At 43.1% G+C, this 25326-nt stretch overlaps 1 protein-coding gene across 1 annotated transcript in view; it reads left to right on the top strand.

The window, feature by feature from the left end:
* The first annotated feature begins 291 nt into the window (after positions 1–291).
* Positions 292–25326, top strand: part of zcchc24 (zinc finger, CCHC domain containing 24) — a 33590-nt gene continuing 8555 nt past the window's right edge. The window contains exons 1-2 of the mRNA XM_047602919.1: positions 292–1562; positions 4785–4985. Coding sequence (XP_047458875.1) covers positions 1323–1562; positions 4785–4985 — 441 coding nt within the window. The 5' untranslated portion in view covers positions 292–1322. The remainder of the gene's footprint in view (positions 1563–4784; positions 4986–25326) is intronic.

Below are 25326 nucleotides of genomic sequence, written 5' to 3'. Positions count from 1 at the left end.
ATACTCGGATGTTTTATCTCTATACAATATATTTATATTAATTTTATTAATAGTTTAATTATTAACTTAATAACATATATTTGCACCGTGTACTAATAATTATAAATATTTTACTGTTTAATAAAAATGAACCGAAATTAATTTTCATTTAAACCAATACACCAGATGATCTATGTTGTATATTCAGCATTTAAACAGAGATTTACGCAGGGATATTTATTTATACGTTAAATGTTTATAACACATTCAAGATTCTTTAGTGTAACAATACAACAATACAATTACCAGTAATGACATTCTTGGTGCATGGAAATCACTCGACTTCACAGAACTTCACGGGAACAAAATACAATAAATAAAATAAAACAGAATAAAAGAAATGCTAATATTAAAAAAAAGTATATGTGGTAAAATAAGATAAATATGTAGAATAGTACAAAATGTATTTACCATATGACGGTATATGATGATGTCACCAACAAGGAAGTGAATTTGTGTTTGTGCGTGAGAAAGAAATTTGCCACAAGAGGGAGCTCTTTTTAAACTTTTTCCCACACCATCCTACCTTGCCTCATGCCTGCCACCTTCAGGTTGACTGGAGGCTGGGACATGTTGAGCTGAGTGTGGCTGACAGAGGTTTGAAGTTAAGCTAAGTAAGTTTATATTAGTTCCTTAGCTGTTGGGGTAAATGGCCTGTGCTTATCTAAATTAAACATTTATCCAGACATGTCATCATAGCATACAGAAAGATGGGTGTTTCAAAGACATCATGGTTCGAAAGAAAATAGTTTTAACATAAAGCTCTAAGGCAGTCAAAAATAAAAGAAGTAGTCACCTTAATCCCTAAATAAACAAAACAGATAAATATCATCACATGACTCAGAAATAAACTGGTTTGATTTAGCAAATGATGTGGCAGCATATCTATTAATATTGTGGTAAAGCTGAGATATTGGGATGTAGATGAATATTCACAGAAAGCAGACGCTGATTGGCTGATCGGCCTCTCTGACGCAGGGCCGCGGTCATTACATATTCAAAGAGCCTATCTCTGCCCCCGCTGCAATAAAGGCAGATAGCGGACCATGGGGAGCAGGGGAAAACTTTTAATACTGACATGTTAGCGCAATGACTTTTGAGTAACATCTAACTGGGACGAGGCTCCCGGCGTGAGGAGGACAGGGTCCTTAACGGGAAGGGAAAAAAAAGGAGCACTTGCCATCTGCCGGGGTACGGGAACGAAAAGCAAGACGGCAGAAGAGTTGAGACTAGTCCAAAACTATCAGCGGTGGAAAATCCAGTTTAGCCATCTGAATTGAAAGATGAGCTTGTTGTCTGCCATAGACACGAGTGCCTCCGTGTACCAGCCTGCGCAACTTCTCAACTGGGTCTATCTCTCCCTACAAGACCCCCACCAGACCAGCGCCTTTGACGCGTTCAGACCCGAACCCAACTCTTCCCACCCGGATCTCAGTTTCAGCAAGACTCCCGCAGCGGCGGACTTGAGCTCTTCCCTGAACTCCAACTATCTCAACAACTTCTTTCAGCTGCAGCGAAATGAGGTGAAACACGGCACGCTACACGCAAATCTGGGCACTTTCAGATGGTGTGTTTGTGGTTGAATAGTTAGGAACTGCTTGATCCGGTGCCTGTCTGGACAGCAAAACGCTTGAGCATGCAACATGGGCTATTCTGGTACATTTCCGCCATGACATTTCTAGTATGGTCAAGATATTTTAGAGATTTTTTTATATATATATAATGAAATAAACACTTTGGTGTAATCCCAATTTGAATACTGCTGTAAAACGCAGACAACATATCCGAAAATGACATTTATTATTTGATCATTAGGATATTTAAAGTAATATGATCCTTTTTAATATGACATAAGAATGACACAGGTTGGTGTCACAAGATTGAAAGCCTAAAGAAATACCACAGAGATGCTGTATAATTATGTTGTGTCATAAGATCGATTTAACTCACTCACTCATGAGTTCATTATAGTTTAACTGCAGGAAAGTCATAGTGTTGTTTGGAAACTTTTGATATCCATTACAATACGCTTATTAAAACTTCATAAAACAAGTGGGGCTCTTAAGACAGTATTATATAACTAAATACCATGACGAGCTTTCTAAGTGTAATCAGGTCAGTACAAATTCCCTGTAGATGTCAAGAGATGAAGGAGTATGTCACCGGCGTATTGATAAGCTTTGGCTCAAAGTGAACGTGAGCAAAGCTACGTTTTTATCAGACATGCCTCTGATCAGAGAGGTTAAAGATGGAAACAGATTTCCCTGCACGCCTCTGTCTGGAGAGAGCAGGCCACTGCAGCCCCCTCGCAGAGATCCGCTGTCTCTGACTTCTTCAAATAGACCAGGTTGTGCAAACAAAATCAGTCCCTGTTTACATATTGTCTATTTTTGTAGCCTTGTGTAATTTTAGGGACAAACATGCCAATATTGTGTGCAGGGTGCAAATCTGAAACTCCAGACAACACTGCGCAAAAAGGGCTCCCACACACGCATACATACAGAGTACACATGAATCTAAACACATACTATGGGACTACAGGCTGGGACTGTGGGCTGAGTGGTAGTGTTAAAGCTGTACAACAAGCTGTGGTATTTATACTGCAGTTGAGTTTCTTAGATCTATGTTACTATGACGCCATGTCTTGGAAAACTGTAGGGGTGGATGGATGGTGTACTCGCCATCAAGAACCAGCGCTCATTATTATGGCGGTAACCATAGAGGCCTTTTGAAGTCATTTACCACGAGTAGTCATCTGAAAATTGGGTGAGCACGTTATGCATTACGCTCAGTTGTGCAATGCCATTCACTCCGTTAGAGGGTTTCAAACTGCAGGAACACACATAGAGTCTGGAAACGCTTTAAGGGGTGGGGGCATTTTGCAACTTACTATACCGGCTTAGCCAAGTAAAATAAACCACTGCAGAGATTTGATTATGGAGATGAGTAATGCAAAAATGTGGTTGTTTTTGCAGCCTGCACTGCAGGATAATACAACAGTCTTGTGAAACGTGTGACAGATTAATGAATTTGTTCCTGATTGAGAAGTCACGTTGTGACACAGGCCAAGTATGCTTTTTACAGTCCCGACAGCTGACAACTTTGTTTAAATGTGCGTTGCATTTTCTCCCTCATCATGTCGTTCTGGGCTAAAACGCCAAATACTTTAATGTGACAGATAAATTTCCAGGGGTACTTTCCATTTTTTTTTTTTTTTTTTTTACTTCAAAAACCTAAACCTGTCACTTTAAAGTGTAGACCAGACATCACAAACCTGGCCGAAACACATCAGTGTCTGATTGACCCCTGCAGTGTGACACCTCATCCCGGGACCTGTGAAAACACTCACAGATGTGCTACACTTGTCCGCCTCACACACTTGGACACACTGTGATTGGTAATGACACTAGCCTCCCATCCATTACAATTAAAACACACAAAAACTCACTCACTCACTCACTCACTCACTCACTCTCTCTCGCACACAGACACACAAAATAAACAAACAGTCTCACCCCACCATTAGCAGATGTGTGTGAAATCTGTTTCCTTTGGGCTGTCAGCAGGGGGTTCCGAGCCAAACTGGAGAAATGTGAGAAACATAAACGAAGCATCGTTTCCTGTTTTTATATTTGCCGAAATAATTTCACAATCTGCCCCGAAAGTTTAAGTTTCAGTAAACCCACCAACAACGCAGGAGGGGGGGGAAATACACATAGCTGAAGCGCTTGGCAGATGGAAAACTCTGAGAAACTGCAGAGCTGAAACTTGATTTACAGCGACTACATGTAATAAATGAACATGGGTCTTAAAGCTGGAGCTGGTTAGCAAGACAATCTCACAGCCTCCAGATAAAGATTTGGCTCTCAGCCCTGGCCAGGTTGCCAAGACTAAGGTTTCTGTGCTGTGCAACATTAAACATTAGCAGCAACATCATTTCCCAGACACAGACTTGTGTCCCAACATGATACATGGCCGTCAATGTTGAGGAAGAGTGTATCTGAGGATTTCAGCGTGCATATGCACACACTGACTTTTTTACTTGGAAGCGGAGTCTCAAACATTAGTCATAAGCGCAGTTACGTTTTTAAATGCCTAAGCGGATTATTAGGTGGAATCTTTGCTCAGCAATATCAGCCCAGCAAGTTATTTACCTGACTAAAAAATGTCTGCACTAAAATCAGCATAATTTGACCCAGAGGTCCATTCCTGTCTGGATTGTATTAGAAGAGAAGACGACACGAATTAGAATGGAAATAAGGAACTGCAGGCAATGGTTGCCCTGTTATTAATATTCAAAGGGCATCCTCTATGAATTCACTGGGCCCTGTGGCGTGCAACACTGTGTTTCTGTGGCTCCGAGCAGGCAACGAACTCTGACCATGGCTAGTTTACCACCAACGGTGCATGGTGACACTGCTGATGTTCCGCAGGCTGGCGAGGGAAACATGCCTCCCATCTTGTTTGCAGTGAGTCATCCTTTGTAAAATCCTGTCTATCTCTGCGGACGTGCTCAGTACTTTTCCAGTTCACGAGCACAGCTGGGCCTGTCGCCAGATGTGCTGCATTTAATGAGAGAAATGATCTTGGAGTTTGTTTTTTTTTTTCTTTTTTGCACAACAACAAATAGGAGTGCTTAAAGGAAATCGTCAATTAATCTAATCTTTTTTCTTTCTTTTTTTTTTCTGGGGTATTTTCTAAGAATCTGCCTGTTGTGCTAAAGCTGAACCCGTGTCATTTGGCAGGCCTTAAACAACAACGTGTATAAGAACGTGTCCCCCTATGGCTCCCTGAACAACATCGTGGATGGACTCAACTCCCTGACGGACCATTTCTCAGACCTTTCCCTTTCTTCGGAGCCAAGGAAACCCAACAAAAGACCCCCACCCAACTACTTGTGCCACCTGTGCTTCAACAAGGGCCATTACATCAAAGACTGCCCTCAGGTGAGACTCATAACACACACAATCTAGTCTTTGGACGGCAGAAATGCCATTGGGTATGGATACATTTGAATTACTTACTTTTCATACAAGTCAGTTATGGCACTCAGAGCTGTTTTAGCTCCAGTCATCTCCCTCTCTTTCTTTCTCTCCCTCCCTCTCTCTCTCTCTCTTCCTCTCTCATTTTGGATCTGGTCTGACCTACTTGTTAAACAGGCCGGCCTCTGTCTTCTGCAGTCATGTGTGCGTGCGTCCATATATTTGTGCTTGTGTGCATTTTAACTGCCAACGTGTTACACAACAACATAAAATAAAATTAAAAAAAGCTATGTGTCACAGGCCACGTTAACCTTTCCCCAAGTTTTTGAGTCAAATGTGAGACTCCAAGGAAGTTTTTCTAGATTCTAAACACATGGGCAAATGCTGCAGGCGCCCATCTCCTCTGACATGTAGCTAAAGATATTACATTAATCCCCCAAGATACAGTGGCATTCACCTGCTTTCCCGTTTCCCACTGATTCGTTTTGTTGTGATGCGGGGTTTTTTGTGCGTCACCGTGGCAAATCCACCTTTAAGTCAAGTGCGCAAATGTGTGACTAAATGGGGTCCCAGCTGTTGTCCACACCCCAAAACTCATCTGGGAAAGCACCAGGAGAATTTTAGGTTTCACACAATCTCTGTTAATTTGTTTTAAATGAGACCCTGCTTAATACCCTTGATGCTGCAGTACGTATAAATCTTACCCCAGTAAAGTTTTATTTCTATTTATGTACTTGACGTACAGCGTATGTTTTCTGCACGAGTTAGTGAGAAAGCACTATGAAACTGCTGCGGTGGAGCTGTCATTGTGTTGTTATGTAGCACCTTGTAAAGTCAAACTCTGTGACTGGGATCACGGCCTCAAAGTGATTTGATTTCATAAGAGGAACACAATTGTAGCTTCCCTTGGAAGAGCAGAACTTTTTGCACAAAGTTGTTGTTGTTGTATGCCTTATCTCTGTGTCAATTTCATGCCTCTCCCGTTTATCTTCACTCCCTATCCCTGGCTGAGGTGCTAACCCCGGCCCTACGTTGCTTTTTGCATGGAATGGTAATGAGGAGCAGATGTGAGATTAAAATGCTTTGACTCGCTTTATGACATATGATGACTGGTCTCGGGGGGCCTGTAAAAGACCCATGTACTGGTGAAATATCTCCTGGACAGCTAGGAACTGCAGTGCGTGGGAATTAGATCATCCATTGACAACTCTAAGGGGACTTTGGGATTTTAGCGCAACATGCAACTTCTGCCTTCAAGCAATGCTGTACCTGACGATGTCCACATTGTTCATGTGATAGTGACGCTCACCACCGGAGCAGGTGTACGTGAAGTAATACGTCGCGTGTTTATTGCTTTTTCCATGCGATCGCGTTTCTTAAAACCACATGTTGCGCACATTGACCGTACTATTTTGTCATAAAATGTGTTGCTTTATTAAACAAGACCCATGTGACAGCAGCAGAAACCGTGAAATGAATCTTTCTGTAGGTTTAAGCATTCCACCGTGCACGTCAAACCAAGCCCTCCGCCGTCTTCTGGTTTGTATTTCAGCTGTTCGTTAAAACTGCCAGCGGTAACTCAAAAAGCAGCGGAGTCTCCCAACAGCCGCCACTCCTACGCAGCTCAACACCATCTCAGTTATTTAGGTCTCTCCTGGGCTTTTTTCCACCACCTTTACCTTCCATTTGCGCTCCAGTCCAAGTGCCCAGTCACTTGTCGTTGCGTGCCGAGCCGAGGATAGTTCAGCCTCAGAAAGCTTTTAATGGCAAAGGGCTTCAGAGATTTTTGTCTTTTTTTTTTTATTCTAAATTGCTCTGTTTTTAAGTATGCAGCACTAATACTTTGTCCTGTTCAGAGATTCTTTGCCAATTCTTTCCCACTGAAAACAGAGGTGCTGCTAAGTTTGTCATCCGGGTCCCACATAAAGCAATACATTCCGATGACAGTCACTTTTTCAGATTGATTCATTTACATTGGGTCCTCCATTCTTTTTATTGTTTGGAGAGTATGCGTTGGACTACTAAATAGCTGAGGTTGAGAAAGTGCTAATGCAGTTTTTGCAATGTAACATTTTCGGTCGTAGCATGTTGGAAGGACTCACAGGAGGTTTGCGGCTGTGCTGAGGGAATTATTTTTCAGGGAACTCTTGTAGTTGAGTGAAAGCCACAGGCCTGGCAGCAGCTGCCCTGCGCTCCCTGTCATGGGGACAGAGGTGTTATGTAAACTGGCTTTTATTCGGAAAATGAGGTCGCTCCCCTAGTTATGAGCAGAATGCCTCTCACTGCCACGCTTTGGCTCCAGTCCAAGATGTCTTCCACTTGCACTCATGATTTAGTTTTGTAAAGGGGACTAATCCTCTCAACAGCTGGCCCCACCTCTCTCGATCTGAGTGATCAAAATGATGCACTGAATGACAGCTTCTTGCTATGTCCCCCTGTAGGAAGATGAACTCATGGAAAATGTCTTTTGCCGCACTGCAGGTTTGTGGATATGTGGGGGTGGCTGCTGTTGGTGTGTGGCTTTCGTGTGTGTCTTTGAGCTATAGTGGATTTCTGAGTTACAGTGCCCTATTCCTGGTCTTGATGCATTCCCCTGGTCCAGTCCTGCAGGATTATAGTTTTATGTTCATGCATAAAACTATAACTGAATGTAAACCACAAAAATGTGGTTGACAATTTCTCATATAACATGAACCAAAACAATTTGTTATGTTTTGTCCTACAGGAGCCTGTTCATACTCACATTAGCTTACTCAAATGACTCTTTTCAGAGTCAGTTTTTCATTTTGGAAAATGCACGTATTCAAGACATGAGCTGGTAGCATAGCACAAAGACAACCAGCCTGTCACATTCAAAAGTAACAAAATCTGCACTGCACTGCATCGTAAAGCAACGACCTGTGCTATTAACACTTGTTTATTTTTATTTGTCACTGAATAAACAGGATAGGCTAGCTGTTACTCCCCTGTAGCTGTTTCCTGTTCCAATGTTAGGCTAGGCTAAGCTAACATGCGTTAGACTACAGTCATGCTACATGCCTATAGCATGACTGTGCACAGATAAGAGAGGGAAATCAAACTTTTCACGTAACCACTTCCTATGAGCTGCCTTCACTTTAGGACCAGACACACCAAAGACGCTCACGTTGCTTGTGTCTGGACCAAAAAGTTTAAAAGACAACACTCAAAGTCCACATCTAGCACCTACATCTTGTTCCTGCATGAAAGGAAATACCTGTTCATAGAAGCAGGTAGTAGTAGTTTGTAGACCTCATTCATTAGGGGATGCTCAGGAGCTAGAAAGAGCTAGCACAGAACTGGCCTCTCCTGAACCAACCGCTAATTGTCCAAGGGCCTGTTCAGACCTTGCATTAAGATCTGATCTGAGCTATTGAATCGCACTGTTGATTATAGGTGGAGCAGGGGTGACCAAAAATGTGCTTCACATTTATGTTAAAAAAATTGCTGAACACGAAATCTGGCATCTTTAAATATGAAACAATAAGTGAGATACTAAAACATTTGAAATATTTGAAGACAGACATGAAACATTACTAGTCCTTGGTCTTCAAATACAAAGACATTTAGTGCAACAGGCAAAGTAACATGGTACAAAACATGTTCGAAATGAATGAAGTCCTGTACTTACTAGTGCAGTAAACAGATTTTTGTTTATCTGTGTGCCACTGTCCCATCCATCTACATCCTCTCTCTCACTGGTCTTCTTCACCTCACAGGATTTGAGCTGGCAGGAACTCAACAGCGCCACCCTACCCTCAATGTATCACAATGTTATTCCTTGGTCAGGAGTGGAAGTGCACCAGTAAATAGTATTTAATGGGAGCGAGTGCTGACGGGAAAAAAATTATACAGTGGGCAAGGCACGGGCCAGTATAATTGGTTACCAGGAGTTTGGCCTACGGGCCCCAAATTGGGCAGCCAGGAGATAGAGGCATTGCGTACACACTGCCAAGGGAATGTGGACACACGCCACCTCAACTACCTCCATATGTGATCAGAGATCAGAGCTCTCCAATGCAATCTCAGTGCGTCCTGGGGGTATTCACACCCGTCTTTTACATGATCGGATTGCCCAGATCAGACCTTAACGCAAGGTCTGAACTGGCTCTAAGAGGCTGGAGTCAGAGGTGTGCTTAGTGCAGGACACAGCTCCAAAAAGCGTGAACGTTTTCATTGTTGAGACTGCATCCATACATAGGATATGAAAAAAAAACAATGACATACAGATTTGTCTTTTTTGCCCCGCTGTGAGACGAATTGAATATGTATCAACTATTTTAAACTGTTCTATGTGTATATATATATATAAATATGGAATGTTCTCTAAATATCCATCTGCTAAAAATAACAATGAAGCCAGACAGAAAAGAAGAGCCGGGCCAATGGTGTCACGGTTACTGTGTTGATCAGAAGCACATGGAGCACATTGATCCACACACAGAGCCTTCTTTATCACAACAGCAGAATGCACCTTTTGTTCAGATGGTTATGGTGTCAGTGGAATGTGTATGTAGTATATAGCATGTAGCATTCAAACTTTTGTTATTAATCCTGCAGTCCTCCAGCTCAGTTGTAAAACCTGGTTTTCTATGTTTCCGGTAAAATATTTGCATTGATTTGGACCAAAATGTGACACCTACATATATATATGTGTGTAATTGAATAATTTAAGGATATCCTGCTGATTTTCTCTCACCCTTGCTCCCTGTCAGTCAGTCAGTGAGTCAGTCAGGCCTGGGCTTGAGGCATGCCTGAATGTCCCCTAGCATATATCTGTATCTGCGACCAGATGCCAATTACTGTGATGGTCCTCGCACCTCATGTGGTGTTAATTTCAGCAGCAGTCTGTCCTGTGACAAATGGTCACCATAATCTCCCATAACAGTGTCAACACGGAGACCTGAGGTGAGCTGTGAAGCGAGGGCCTCTTCACACCAGAGGCAAATTACACTTTGAGTAATGCGTGACTTGCCAAAATGTGTGCTTTTCCTTTCGTCGCGGTGATAAACGCAACGACTCGTCACTACTGCCGCCCACTACGTTCACCGTAACAAACACCGGTGGTTGTCGTTTTGACAAAACATATTTGCCTTAAGAATTGCCAGTGACAGAGCAGGGATTCTTTTCCGAAGTGGTTGGCAGTCACGCTGGGATAATTGTGTTTTGGTTTGTTCTCGTACTAGGGTACAGGGGCAGAGTGGGGAGGGGTGATGTGTCAAATACGCATTACAAGTTGATAATTCACCAGAGTTACATCACCGCACGTTGCTGTTTGTGCACTCATTCTAGGAAAAATAAGTATCTCGGCTTTCTGTGGGTGCACTCAATTTCCTGCTATGTTGTAACTCTAACATTGAAGTCTTAATTGATGTTGTTCTGTAGATAACATCATTTGCGCAATCACTTCTTCCACTGGTTGCATTCACTTTGATTCTGAGCAGGATTGCAGGGACAAAAAAAAACAAAAAACTAAATGTACTTTTCTTTGGGGTATAAAAACATTTAACTGACACTACAGAAGAGGATGGTGGTTGGAGGAAATTAGCTGTTTTTTTTTATTATCCATTTGAACTGTTCTCAAGCATTCTGGCTGTTTTGTTTTTTATTATTCGGATAAAAATCTCATCTGAGTATTTGTAAAGGGAGTGTGGGCTACCGCACTCACATCTGGGTAGTCTCCCATGGTTGCATGCTGCTGGCATTTCGGCTGTTACAGATAATAAGAAACTGTTGTTTGTGGATGACTGTCTGATAAAGCTGTCGTTTTCGTTTCGCGTCACTCGCTTCATCTGGTTCTGTGATTTAATGTAAATCAACGATTTGCTTGACCCAGTCTGAAACTTCCGGTAAAATTAAAATCTTCCAGTCAACACAAACATCCTGCACTAATCCACTCTGATATTCTCGTGTGCAGCTCCTATGCTTGTCGACTCTTGCACTGTAAACATATTGCCAAATGGTCTAAAAAATCTCTCTCGCCCTCAATGCTGATTATTCAACAGTTACTTTCTGATTATGTGAGCTTAATGTAGCTGGAGACGTTTGCTGTCCCCTGGAGGCTAATGTTCTTGGGAGGAGCTTTCCTAAGCTCTGCTAAACGAGCTCCTGCCTTCACGAGAGTTATCTATAGTTAAACTGAGCGTTCTTATTCTTCTCTGCCCTCAACAGCTGTTTTCTGTCTTCTTTTCTTTGCTTCCCTCTCTTCATGCATTTGTTGATCCTGTCGATAAACAGTCTTTCAGCACCGCAGTCACACACTGTTTTTTTTTACATTTGTCATGAGAGAGCGCTTCACACTTTACCCCCGTGATCTCTGTGCCCCCGGGGGCTGCTTCTGACATGGCTGCGATTATTATTCCGCGGAAGGCAGGCGCTTTTTGGATGCGTCGCCGTCATGCCATTCAACGCCGTCCACTTTGTCCGTGTCACAGACACAGAGAGCGTATAGTTCGAAAGCTTGAGGAGGGCACGAGGGCCGAGAGACAGCGGGCCAGTGAAAGGGGAGAGAGGGCACTTCCCCTGAAAGGAAATCAAAGTTAAAAGAATGATAAAAGAGCGGTTTCCTGCCAGCTGGTTTGTGTTCAGTGCAGGAATCCCATTCTTCCTCTCAGTTTTTGCTGAGACAACAGTCGCACCACTTCCTGTTTTGGTAACTGTGACACTTAAAACCCCATCCCTAGGAGGCTGTGCACTGTTACCACAGTCAGGTAAACTCACAGCTGGCCACGGATTAAATGTTAAAATAAAGTAAAATGACGCTCCGAAGCCATCACAAAGACACAGCGGACAGACACCGGCTTAATCGGTGACGGTAAAGTTTTGCTCAAATGATACCATTAACTTTTTCTGAGGTGAAGCAAAGCAGGCGTTGAGTCTGTCAGATGCCTCTCTGCAAATGGATTATACACATCCCATCAACCGATTAGCCCTCTTTGACACCGAGACTAAGGGGTTTATTGTTTTAATTGTCCCACATGACTTTATTAGCTTCATTCGGTTTCTTATGCAATGCTTTGTTATATGAACGTTTCTCCAGTCACGTCACTGTACCAGCGTCGTAAAACACAATCTGGAGTTAATAAAAGAAAATAAACAATAATCTGTCTGAGGCACTTGCGCGTCTCATCTCTTTATGTAATTTTGTTTTTGCAGCATGAGGGAAACCAGGTCACCGCTGATTTGAGTCTCCTACGTTCGGGCTCTTTTAATTGCTTTATATATTATTACACTTTAGCACTACATTTTTCTACCCTCCTGATGAATACCACTCCACTAAAACTCAGTACTACAGTAAAAAAAATATATATATAGTAATTGCAGCCACACCAGCAATAACTGTTCCACTTCGGCTTGTGTTAACACGGCCGTGGGGGTCAGCAGCCCTCCACTGAGGCCCCAGGAACTAGAACAGGATGGTTCACCTTTCACTTTGGGAGCAGTGAGGAATCAGTGGGTCAAAGGTCATATTTTCACTACAGCATGATGTCCTGTTAGTCCATTAGGTCCAGGGGGCTCTGTTAGTTATTAATAGAATATGCATATTTTCGAGGAATTTTGCTTTTTTAATTAATTAAATAACGGCTCTATATTTCCTGGTAAGACGACATGGATAAATGTACATGTTTGGGTTCGGATCTGTTGGTTAGCCTCTTGCACTCCTGCTACTGGGGGCAGCTGTGCATACAGATGGTCCCTAAATGTGCCAAAATAGCCAATTTGGGGAGCTTACCTAAACAGGCCTCCACTAAAACCCTCTGTAAACCCCCTGTGCTTCACTTCAGTCTTGCTAATGTTGTAATGCAGGTAATGTTGCTGCTGTGTTTCATTGTCATTTAATCTGACCGAGTAACATATAGTCTGATTATTAAAATTGTGCCGTGAACGCTGACAGAGCAAAGAAGATGCCACCGTGTGCTTCGAGAAAATGTTATAGCAGCTTCTTTTTTTCTGTTGGTTTATAGAACAAATGATGATGTGTTTACTTGGGACAGGTCACCTGATAATGGTAACACTGAGGTTTTTTTTCAGCTGTTGATACAACAGTTTGGGCTTAATGTGACGTTTTTGTGTCATTTTCTCCTCTTCAACTCTGGCAAATGGTGAAAGTGTGGACAGGGCTCCATAAGAGAAACTGAACCACCGCAGGAATAGTCCACATAAACTAATTTTCCTACTTATCTACACTGGTTGATCGGTATTTGGTTGAACTAATTGCTCCATGTTGCAGCACCAATTCTTGTCGCACGAAAACAACAGAGATTCTTTCGCGATATGAGATTAGACTGAAAGAAGGGACGGACAAGCGGACGGACAGACAGACAGACAGAGACACTGTGAAGCTGCGAGCGCTGGCACACTGGACTGGATTTGGTGTCAAGAGATCAGGGACTGACACTGCTGGCTTTGTGTTGCGCTTGAATAGGCACCTTAGGGAGATACTGAGGTTCTGAATGGGCACCATTGGGGAAAGCCCTAGCGGTGGGAATGGAGGCTGGTAATTAAGGCAGTCATTGTACGTCTGCAGGATATGCTAGACAGAGAGGTCAGGAAGGCAGGCCCGTATTGTTCCCGCAGCAGGGCCCTCTCTGCATCACAGTGGTGCGTCAGACTCAAGTATGTTTGGAGAGAGTCTTGGATCTCGCAGGGACGGGAAAAAAAAAGGAATTACAACAACAAACCACACAAGCGGCCCTATACATTCTGTTTGTCTACATGTCAACACACAGACTATAGGGGCCTCTCGTGCGGTTTTGATTTTGTAGCAGTCTCTCTCGCTCTCTTTATGGTTAAGTATCTTGAAGTCCTCCTCTGGCAGCCTACCCAGGAGCACTAGAACCTCTCAAGACTGTCCCAACCACTGATTAAAACACAGTTTGGCCAACATGTGAAGTCATTAGGGTGTGTTTGGGCTTCGGCTGAACGGGACCATGTCAGCCAGTATCTACAGCTAATCTGTATTATTTTAATAACATGCAGAGAGAGAAGATGGGGCACAGAACCTTGTCAAATCAAATAAAGAGCTTATTTGCAATGTAATATTGCTGGATAAGAAAAAAGACCCCTGTTTGCTTGAATCCAATGTGAAAAAATAACATTTTGGATTTGGAAAACCCTGATATCACATATTGCGAGGGTTTGAAAGGTTTGATATAAAGAGCTGACCAAAAGAGATACTATTAAGAATTTCATGCATAAGAAAACACCAAAATTACAACAACCATTAAACCTCAGCAAACATTATTCCTTTCGCAGGATGCGGTCACCATGTAGAGGGTTCACATAAGGCTAGAATAATGAAAAGTTGAATGCACATGAACATTAAAGTATGAAAAGGGAACAACCACTGATTCAGCTTAAAATCACACAGTCAGAAAATAACAACTGTTATCACTGAGTTGTACTTCAATTTGAAAAGGTATGGAGAGGATGTTTGGAAGGGAAATCAAACACTGTCAATTATAGTACTCATTGCACGACCTGCTTATTGTCACAATGTATTCACTGGAGCTCAAGTTTAATTGCAGGTCTTGTTTTATCCTGCAGTGTCTCTGGAAGTGGAAATAGATTTTGGTGTAGCCTCCTGTGCTTGCTTTAACCCTTTAACATTCTGCTGGGTGGTAGATGGGACAGCAGTATCTTTTTGAACCAGTCAGAGCTCTGTACACGCGTTGTATTTGAGTCAATGCTGCATGCAATATGTAATTTTCTTCTGATTTCATTGATAAAAGTCATTATAGGATAATTTTTTTTCAGGGCAAAAAAATTCAGGCGAACCCAGTAACTTCTTATTTTGTAACTGTGTGCCAACTTTGATTACTCAGGAACAATACCACTTAGAGTCTTGGCTTTCAAAAGAGACCAAGATCTCAAAAATGTCCATGAACAGCATTCAATTTACTTTGGGCATTAACAGGCATTTTTGTGTAAAAAGGCCGGAATAATAAGAGTTTAAAAAAACGATCGGCGTTTCATTTCGAAACTGTTTCTGTCTCCCCTCTCTGCCTGTACGCACTTTCCTGTAGTGTGTCGAGAAGTTTCTGGCAGGGATGAGCGCTGGGGGGGTGGAGCGCCATGGGAATGTTTTTACAGGGTGACCCCTGATCTTCCTTCCAGTCGCAGCAGAGGCTCAGAAGGCCTTCGCGTCTGTCTCTGGTCTAACACTCACTCAGTCAGGTTACCAAAGAGAGAGACACAGAGGCAGGGAGCGCGGAGAGAGACCGCCCTGTAAACAGATAAGGCTTATCAGGGATGCTGGGGACGTGCTGTGTCAGACATGCTTTCTCTGTCATAGTGGCGTGGCGGACGGAAAAACGTCGGAAAACTGCTGCCCGTCGAGATATTTTATTTTTAAGGAGTTAAACGGAGGAAGAGCACTGAGAAGCCATATAGGGCCATAGGTCCAATATAGCATTGACACCGAGTGACACTGAGATTAGCAACACACGTGTACGGTATATCCAGCAGAGTGACTTCCACAAATATGCAGACCCGCTCTCAGTGACACGTCCGGCTGCATACACACAACCACAGCCGATAGATGCACGAATCACGCAAATATACGTACGGCAGCGGACTGAACTTCCTGCGCCAGATGACAGTGTTTTGTGCACCTCTGTATGCCCCAGTCTGCCACCCAACCTGCTCTTGTCATTCACTGGTCTGGTAACTTAATGCTGCTCTGCAGCTGCACAGCTCGCTGGGCTTAGTGAGACCACGGCTAAGTCCAAGGCTAGAGGAGGGCAAGGGGGAAATTCACACCCGTGGCCTCACTTAGCGTTAGCCCGTAACGCACAGTAAATACGGTAAGCGTAGGAGTATTGTGAACTTATCCCACGCCTGTGAAAAGAGGCTCTCTCTCCGTGTCACGCTGGTGTGTTTTGTGGGACTGCGGAGTTTCTGGGTTCAACCAGGACAGACGGCAAGTACGGCCCAGTTGGCCCGCGCTCGTGTTTTCTATGAATGAAGCATGAAGACAGGAGAACAGATCCTGTCAAAAACATCAGCTTTAAAACAACAGAGTGTTGCTGGTATGAATCAAAACACCCACATGCTCGACTCTCAGAGGTATCCATCAGTCATCCGAGAACATGACACTGAGATCCGTGGCTGATTAGGGAAGCTGAATTGTGGAAATCTAGGAATCTGGGAATAGGGTTTTGGCAAGGAGCGTGCTGGCATGGTGATGTGCCTCTGCAGCTGTCTTGGACACAAATGACGTGGGTCTGCTAGCGAGGAGAAAAACTTCATGCGCTCCCACACACAAGGATACTTGTATGCACATGTGCATGCGTGGTATGTTAGGATGTAGTGATCTGCAGGGGGTCTGCGGAAAGTAACCTTCAGATCACTTGCTTACAGCAGCACATAATAAAAGGCCTCCGCCTCCAGTTTATCCAAACAACCAGAAATTGCAGGTCACCAAATTTAATTTGTGAGCAACGACATTATTAAAGATGACTTAGTTCAGATTTGCTTTAATCTACGTCAACAGCATATTGTAATGCCAACTCATAACACAGCAACTGAGAGCTGCATTGTTCCCTGCAACTAGAAGATCTTTTATGATTTTTCTACTAAGTCCAGCTATTGACTAAAAATATATTTCATTTGACTGATACACGGTGTTCTCCTGGACTACTTCTACTTTGTATTTGTTGTTATTACTGCGTTATAGCAGTCCTGCCGGCCTTTCTTTATTTACTTTTATTTGATAGGGACAAATACAGATAGAATTGAAACCATAACAGTTTTATGACCTCGCGTACTGTTCTTGTAAAAGTGCTTCAACAATTTCTCAGTAGGCAGTGACGACAATTAAAAACACACACTAAAAAAACTTTTTTTTTACGCTTTCTGGCAGAGCCGAGCCCACTTATCTACATGACTGAAAGCTGTGGGATGTTTTATCTTTGGTACAGCTGTCTTGATTTACCTTTTCCCTGCGTGATACCTCAGAATGTCAAAGAACAGACTAAACATAAGTGATACACACTGTGCTGTTATGGGACTTCTCTAGAATCTGACGAGAAAGTGCTAAATCTGGATGCTCTGTTTTAAGATTATTTTAAAAAGCCATGTATGATGTGTGTTTGTGTCTGTGTGTTTGCTGTGGCACAGTATCTGTCTCTCCCAGCAGAAGCACACACATAAAACAAAAAGACATGCGCACACGTATTGTGCTCTGCCAAGCAGAGGCCATTTCCTAGAATAAATTATTTTGGCGTCTCCATGGGGCTGGAAATTGACTTGTGGTTATTCTTTTAAATCGTTGGAGTGGTTGTCCTTGTGAAATCCTCCCCTCTATATCACGGTGAAATAACAAACAAACTCATTTCTAAAAACTTGTGATCTCAGAGGTTAAACCTAGAAACCCACAAGAGAAAAACAGAAAATATTCAGCTTCTGGTCATGTTAAATGCCGAGCTCCTCCAGCTTACAGAGCATGATATGTGTTGTTCTGTGTCAGGTCCTTGTGGGTTTGTGAACCTTTTAGGAAATGTTGCCTGTTAAGATTGAGGCTCTCAAATAGCTGTGGATTTGATTATAGCTGTGGATTTGATTATATACCAAGATTGTTATGGTTCCTTTTCTCATACCACATAGCTTTTTTTTTTCTTTCCTTTTCTCCATCTCTGTCCACTTTTCTCTAAGCCACTTCCCTAACCCGCTACACCTGAGATGAAATAAGTGGGGCCCTTATGACAGCACAAATGCCTCGCAGGCATATTTAGGCCTGGAAACAACTGGGATGTCCTATTGTGAGTAAACTGCTTTTTATAGGGTAATGAGCGGTCGAGCACATACGAATAGCTCAAATAAAGAGCCTCTAGAATATGAAACCTTTTCAAGAATAGCACCCTGACCCACATGGGTGCAGAGCAGATTCAGACGAGTGCTAGTTGAGTGACTGTGGTGACTGCGATGGGAAGCTCAGAGTCATGTTGGAGAGAGGTCACATAGCATTTGGTGCCAATATAAAAACAACACATGCATGCAATTGCATGTTATAGATTTAAGTATTAAAATATTTTTGAACACATATTTTGCAGCCAGTTTGAGAAATGTGTTGCAGGACATGGCACCGTTATACATATCCAATGAATGAGCTGACCAAGTAATCTAAAGGTTTTTTTAAGGTCTTTTTAAGTTGTCACTTTTTATATATTAAAAAATATTTGTATAATCTATTCATTAAAAAAAAAAGTGTTAAAAATGAATCTCAGTGGTCTTTAAGAAATCTTCACAATTTCAAGATCCAAAAAATAATCGATTAATCGACAAAATTAAAGCAAATAAATCACTGATTGAATTGATTAAATTCGTGTTTGGAGCATTGCACCAAATTCATCTTTGAGCTGAGGACATGCTGAGGTTGATCGTTGAAATGAAAAAAAGCAGTGCATCAAATTTTTTTAGACTGCATGTTTAAAATTGACATTCATCATCATCATGTTGCATTACTTAGCTGGATTTATCATCTGCACATTTTTTTTTTCTTCTATTTTTTGATTTATGAAATTCGAACAAACCAGCATCACATGTGTTGCTATTTTCTTAGCTCGTGTCTGCAGAACAGTTACATGTGTGCATTTGCGCACTCGGTGGCGCGAGTGTTGTATGCGTGTGCGCAAATCCAAATCCAAGCGCGTATGGTTGAGGTTATGTGCCGTACATGATGTGTAATACTGTGGTTTATATTTAGAGACAACTGCACACGATAAGAATGCTTATCTCAGCAGTTGTGGAGCTGTGAAGGAATGAAAGCTGCGTGGTGTGGTGCAAAGTGCACAGTGGCGTGCACAAGCATCAAAGACTCTGCTAAGTGTGACACGAGTGTTTAAAAGCTCCACGAACAGCATTTTGGAGTTTTCAGCCGAGCCAAAAAGGTCCGGGGCTTGTGATCAACAGATATATGATTACTGAAACACTATTGTGTAACGTTCGGGAAATATTTCCTTGCCGTGATTGATACTTTGATCTTTTTTTCATGTTTCACAGAGGAAAACCAGTTCTCAGGTTTAAACCACATCCAGGTTCCTGCCTTTCCCCCTTTGTAGCATTCATCACGCTAAGGCTAGCACGCTAACCGAAACCACATTAAAGCAATTAGAAGTCTTATCAGAAATACTACGGTTAATGAGCAAACCAAACAAAAACTCCTACAAACTCAAAGCTAACATTGTGGACTGAACCCCATCTGCTGTATCTGTAAATCTATCTCTTTCTGAACTGTGGCCAAACCAAATACAGATCCAAATACAGATCCTTTCCATGCGCGCTCGCGCGCACATGGAAATCCAACACACACCGGTCCGGGGCCGGCTTGGTGTTCTTGTGTTGCTCTCTGAGTGATGTCCTGGGGGATGCGGAGAGGCAGAGCGGGGCCTGAGCTCCTCCGCTGCTCCTTTGTTTACACTGATGGTTTCCAGATGCTAGCTAGTGATCGGAGCGCTACGGAACGCTGGGGAGCAGCCCAGCAGTTTAGGGCCTGCGCCAGCAAGCTAGGATTAAGGCAGCTCAATCAGGGATACTTGAAAAACATGGCTTTGCTTTGGAATAACTCTGCAGTTGTTTTCAACGCCTGAGAGAGTTTAAGAAATAAGATTATGAGTTGATTATCACTTTTCATGCGGTAATCTTAAATAGAGGTGTCAAAGAGATTGTCCCTTTTTCATTACACACGTAATGCACAATGACGTCTTAAAGTCATTAAGAACAATTATTAGTCGCAAAATGTAGACTTGGATTAATTGCATCTGACTGTAATTAACGTGCTTGTTTTACTTAGTAATTTGACTGTAGGTTCCTCCAAACACGCTCCAGCTCCAGGCCTTTATTCTGATGGAGATTGCCTCAGCGGACTAAAAAAGAGAGATTTAGCGCCCTATAATTTCTCTCAACTTGTTTTTCTGTGACAGACTGAGTACATTGTCTGTCTCCTGTGCGAAGCCCCCCCGTTCAGAGGAGATTGTTTTTACAAACAGGGGTGCATTGTGCTTAGAGCGAGGGCAAATCTATCACTTAAGCAGCACACCTGTTCCTCTCGCCACTTTCAGGCTCGGCCACTTTTCCTTACAGGCATTATAAAGAGACAGCTGCACCAGCAAAGGAGCCATCCAGAGGGAGAGAGGTGAGATAGATTGCGGGAGGAAAGAGGGTGATGCACAGAAAACAGTGGATGTATTTAGAGGCCGTGGTGCGCGGTGGGATTGATAAATAGCTACCCATAATGCACCTGGCTGAGGTTCTGGCATGAACTTGCGGCTGTTTAGTCCAGCAGCGGAAACAGCCAATAAAAAAAATGCTTGTTCTGTGTGCAGTTTGGACACAGCTGAGGTGGTGACAGTGTCATTCTTGTGAGGCAGTGGCCATCTGCATGCCCTCACTTGGCCTTCACTTCTGACCGACAGGCTGACGACTGCATCTTCAGATGTTTTTCTTTTTTTCCGTAGTTGCTGTGATGTCAGAAAACGCAGGTTGTGATCATCAAGTGGGCAACAAATTAAAGAAGTCCTCCCAAAACAAAAAGGGTCAAAGAGTGCTTTTCTTGCCTTCTTTTTTTTCTGGGTGCTATGTGGAAGGGAATGCCACATGAGATAATGCAGTGTGTGAAAGTATGTGAATTTCTGTGGAATATTTTCCTGGTTCACGTCTGAACCGCTTTGATGTGGCCAGGCCAAACCGAGCTTTGTTTCGCAAGAATAATTTGCCCCAAATGACCCGACAAACGTCTCTGCTTCCTCTGGTGTGGTTTGACAAACAACCCAAGGCTCTTCCCTTTACAGCGGGCTTTTTTAGTGAATGGAGCCTTATGTTATGACTCATTAACCTGTCTGGGTCTCAGTGATCATGCAGTTTTATGGAATGTGGATGGTGGCATCAAATCATGCTGAAGAATCTCACATCAACTCTGTTGAAGTTGGCGTTGAAGTTAGTTTAAAACATTAAAATGAACCATTACCATCAAGTAACGTGAAGAAATGAAGAAAACTGTTTTGATGCTATCTCAAAAACGTTTGACACGTATTGTGTTGCAGAGATATCGGCTAAAGGCATAATTCTCTGTGTCTTAAGAGGTGAAAGTGAGTCATTGTCACATCCTGTCCAGTCTTCTGTCAAAGGACAAGTAGTCAATAAATATAGCTGCTAACACAATGATGGCAGGAGGTCTTGGCAAGTAACATTTAGAAAGCAGGATGGACAAGAGAGCTTGCCCGTAAAGTTTTTTTTTTTTTTTTTTTAGCCTCTGCCCTTGCGCTCGACTTCCACTTCCTCTTCGTGTACAATGTTCCTTCCCTTGACCACCGGCGACAAGCGACACAAAGGACTGCCTGGAAGTCGTGTTGCAGTCATTGTACAGGTAGTTGTTGGAGGAAATCGTAAATTGCTGCAGTGACTGACATAGGGCGACATTTGCGCTCATTGCTCCGATGTGCACGTGTCTTTAGAGTGGAAGCTCGTTGGGCTTTGAAGCAAAAGGCGCCTTTAAACTTGGCCCTCGCCCTGTACATGGTTACAAGCTTTATATATACACCGATCAGCCACAGTATTAAAACCACCGGCAGGAGAAGGTGAATAACTTTGACCATCTTGTGACAATTCAGTGTTCTTTTGGGTAAGTTTTGCCCCTGACATTAGTATCGGTGTTACTTAGACTCCTTTGTGGCAGCAGCCATCCCCAGCAGGTGTTGACCTGGGCTCCAAATTCACACAAACTGATCAAGTATCTGTGAGATGCACTGGAACAAGCCTGATCCACAGAGGCCCCTCCACTTAACCTAAAGGCCCCCCACAACATCCTGTTGTCAGACGCCACAGGACACCCTCAGAAGGTCCATGTCCTTATCTGATGAGTCACAGGTCTTATCTCAGGGCTTTTTTTTTCTTTTTTTTCCATCACAAACAACAGTGATCTGTTCTGGAAAGAGGTTTGATAACTTTCTTTACAATATCTAATAAAGAACATAGCCAAAACATTTGTATTGCAATTAACAGAGTCTGTAAAGAACAATTTAACCAGCATTTCTCTTTATAAACCCTTAAGTGTATTCGACTCTTCAGACATTCATTGACTGTGCTATTGATGGCTGAAGTACATTTGTCAACAGAGCCTGTTCTCTGCATTAAACCAGAAAAGTACATGCAATTATTACCAACCCTGTTCCAAAGCCTCAAAGTTGTTCTACCCATTAAATCCCTTGTTTTCTCATAGAATTTAACAAACCACAAAATGGCATGCGCCATTTGCATAAAAACCCCAAGCTTTACTGTCAGCATAGTCTCCTTCATATGTTGTCTGTGGACTGACTGTGGGCAGTCTACTATATGGAATCCAAATCAGGAAGTTGTCTTCTCTAATATGTCGACGAAGTATGAAATCCCATATCCACAACCTTGAAAGGAGCGGCCTCTAGAAAGATTTTCTCTCAGGTTTGGCTTGGAAGGGACGTCTAATAATATATAAAAACCAAGGCTAACCTATCCTGTTGTTGGAGACGGAAGATTAAGGGTTCAGCTTTTGGGCGAGTGTCAGAAAATGCGCAGTCTGCTTGCCGTCTGTCCAGTGGTCATTACTCTTAACCTGGAATGTGAGATCAACACAAACGCAAGATCACCTTTAGGCCTCAGACAGTGGTCTGGACCACATGTTTCCAATGGTCAATAATAGCCATCTTTGTAAGATTTGCCCCGGAGCAGAATTTCAAGATGGTTTTGCGGCAAAATCATATTCAAACAGGAACTTTGCGATTTCACAGCTTTACCTGATTTACCCTTAAATTTTAAGACGCCTCAGTGGGTGTCGTCTGGATCAAGTTTAGAAATACGCCTGCGATAGCGCACATGCTTCAAATTCCTAATATTGTTCTGTTTGTACAGCATCTTTGAAATTGACCCCCGAGACAAAAGTCCCTGCATTCCTCCACATGATAATGAGTCCAGTCCACTGTAGTCAGAGCTATAGCGGTTAGTTAACGCAGCTCTATCCCCCACCTCCCTGTGAAATGTATGGCCTAATTGAAAGCAGAGCAGCAATTTTACGACAGCTCTCAGTGTTTCTCATGTTCTGCCCCCATGGAGGCCATCTGCTTTGGATTTAGATTTCCTCAACTCTTTCTTTCGCTCAGTTTCTCCTTCCGTTTGTTTCTCCACCCTCCTGAGAGGGGCTGATTGGAGGGTCTCTCCACAGTCGCCCGATCCGGGCTTGTGGTATTTATCCACTTTCCTTTCTCTCCCTGCGTGTTTGTGTGGATGTTGGAGTGGGATCCTAGAACCAGCAGGTTTTCAGAATCCTCCAGGAGCGGGAGCCCATTTCATATTCCACTCTGATGTGAATTCCTTCTCAGAATTAATAAGCTTTAGTGTACATTGTGTTCTCTTGCGGGTCGTTTTGTCTGTCTTTTTGTTTCGATCTCAGCTCTGTTTATTCTATTTAATGCAGTTTGTGAGCTCATTAATCCTGCAGTGCGAGCCAAAGAATGATCTGTGTTCTTGTAGCGAGGCGAAACACTGAGTGGGAGTACTGCAGGAAACCATGCTCCGAGACTTTCCAGTTGTGTCTCAAGAGTGTATGAAAACCTGTGGATGTGGAATTTGTTGAGAATGTGTGTCTGTGCCTGTGTGCGAAAGGGGACAAGGGGAGAAAGAGACCTTAAGCCAGTGTTTGCTTGTGCCTGTGTGTGGCCGCGCTTTGTGTAGCCATTGCATCAGCGAATGTGCGTATCACATGTGTGTGTATGCTTCATTTGGCGGTTCACTGACCCGTAGTGTGTGTGTGCATGTGTGTGTGTGATATGATGACTCCCTGCTTGTGATCTGGATCAGAGGAGGAAGTGGTGAACTCGCTGTGGTTTTGGAGCTACACTGTCTTGTCTAAGGACACTGTCCTCTACACACAAACTGACCCTTATCTCAACACACGGGGCTATAGCCTTGGGGACTTAAACAAACACTAAGCAAGCCGGCACTGTCAAAGTAATATGACAAACACCAATTGCCGCCTCCCGGCACTGCCGTTTCAAAGCCTCTCTTCCACTTGACACACACCTAAAATGCTCCAGTTTGCTCAGATATGTCCACTTAGCTTTTTACCTTGGTGCAAGCCTGGACGGTTTTATTTGTCGAGAGCAAAGGAAAACAGAACACATCCTCCGGAGCAGGCTCATCTCCAGATGTTGCACGGTGCGATGACGCAGTTTCGTCAAATTAGTCATTGTACTGTGTGTATTGTGAACGGTTTGTAAATATTGCTCTGAAGGTTATTTTCCTGGAAATCAAGCCGAACTAAAACATTTACTCAGTCATTCTGGTGTTTACAGCTCACAGTTTTGATCTGTAACTCGCGGCACCAGTGTAAGCAGAAGGTCGGGCCCCGCATGCATGCATGTATGTATGTGAAGGAACCTGAGGCGCCTTTCATTGACCCTACCGCGGTCCTTCTGCGGCACAACAGTCCAGATGTTATTGTGACGTGCGTTCCCACATGCTTGGGTGTACATTGGAATGTGCAGTGCCAACTGCGCCTGCAAATTTCACGACTTTCGCAGCCAGAACTCGCTCTTCATCTAAGACCTCCATGAGAGGCGGCATGTTACAGTGGCCTGACAACAGCTGACCGCAATGTGAGTATAATCCTCGGATTTATGAGTCCAGATTTGTCGGCTGCTTTAATTTGATGTCATTCAAATGAAACTGACATATGCAGAGTTCACTGGGCTCCAGCTGTTGATTCATTTTTGTTCATTATTTTAATTATAAAATATGATAAGAAAAGTCATATTAAAGTTAAATCAAATAATCCTGTAACGAACATAATTGTCAATAAGGCATCGATTTATTTTCTTTCATCTTGATTGCACCGTCAATCGATCCATGTGCACAACAGAAGTGGCAGACTGATTGCAAAGGGGATTTGGCTAATCTGAAACCACTGAGCTGCAGCTTGAGCCCGATGTGCAGCCAAAGGTCAAGGCCAGAGATGCTGGAAGCAGCGTGGAGCAAGAGAGGACCGGTCATGAGGAGGATGAGTGCTGTTTCTGTCCTGCTGAGCTCTGGCTGCAGTGTCGGGGAGAGGTCTTTTACATTCGAACAAACAGCTCCAAGAGGAAATGATCCAAGGCCACGTTCAAATTTCCAAACGAATGAGGCTAGACCTCCTGGATAGCACACCTGGTAGTCTGATCAAAGAGTCAGTAGAGCCGAATATATTAACACAGCGGATAGGCCTGGGCGGTATACTGGTTCATACCGAAGTATGATATTTATTCTGTTGTGATATTATGAATTT

Source organism: Mugil cephalus, chromosome 13 (genome assembly GCF_022458985.1).
Source record: "Mugil cephalus isolate CIBA_MC_2020 chromosome 13, CIBA_Mcephalus_1.1, whole genome shotgun sequence".
Classification (NCBI taxonomy): Eukaryota; Metazoa; Chordata; class Actinopteri; order Mugiliformes; family Mugilidae; genus Mugil; species Mugil cephalus.
The sequence above is the reverse complement of the archived record's forward strand: the minus strand, read 5'-3'. Positions and strand labels throughout refer to the sequence as shown.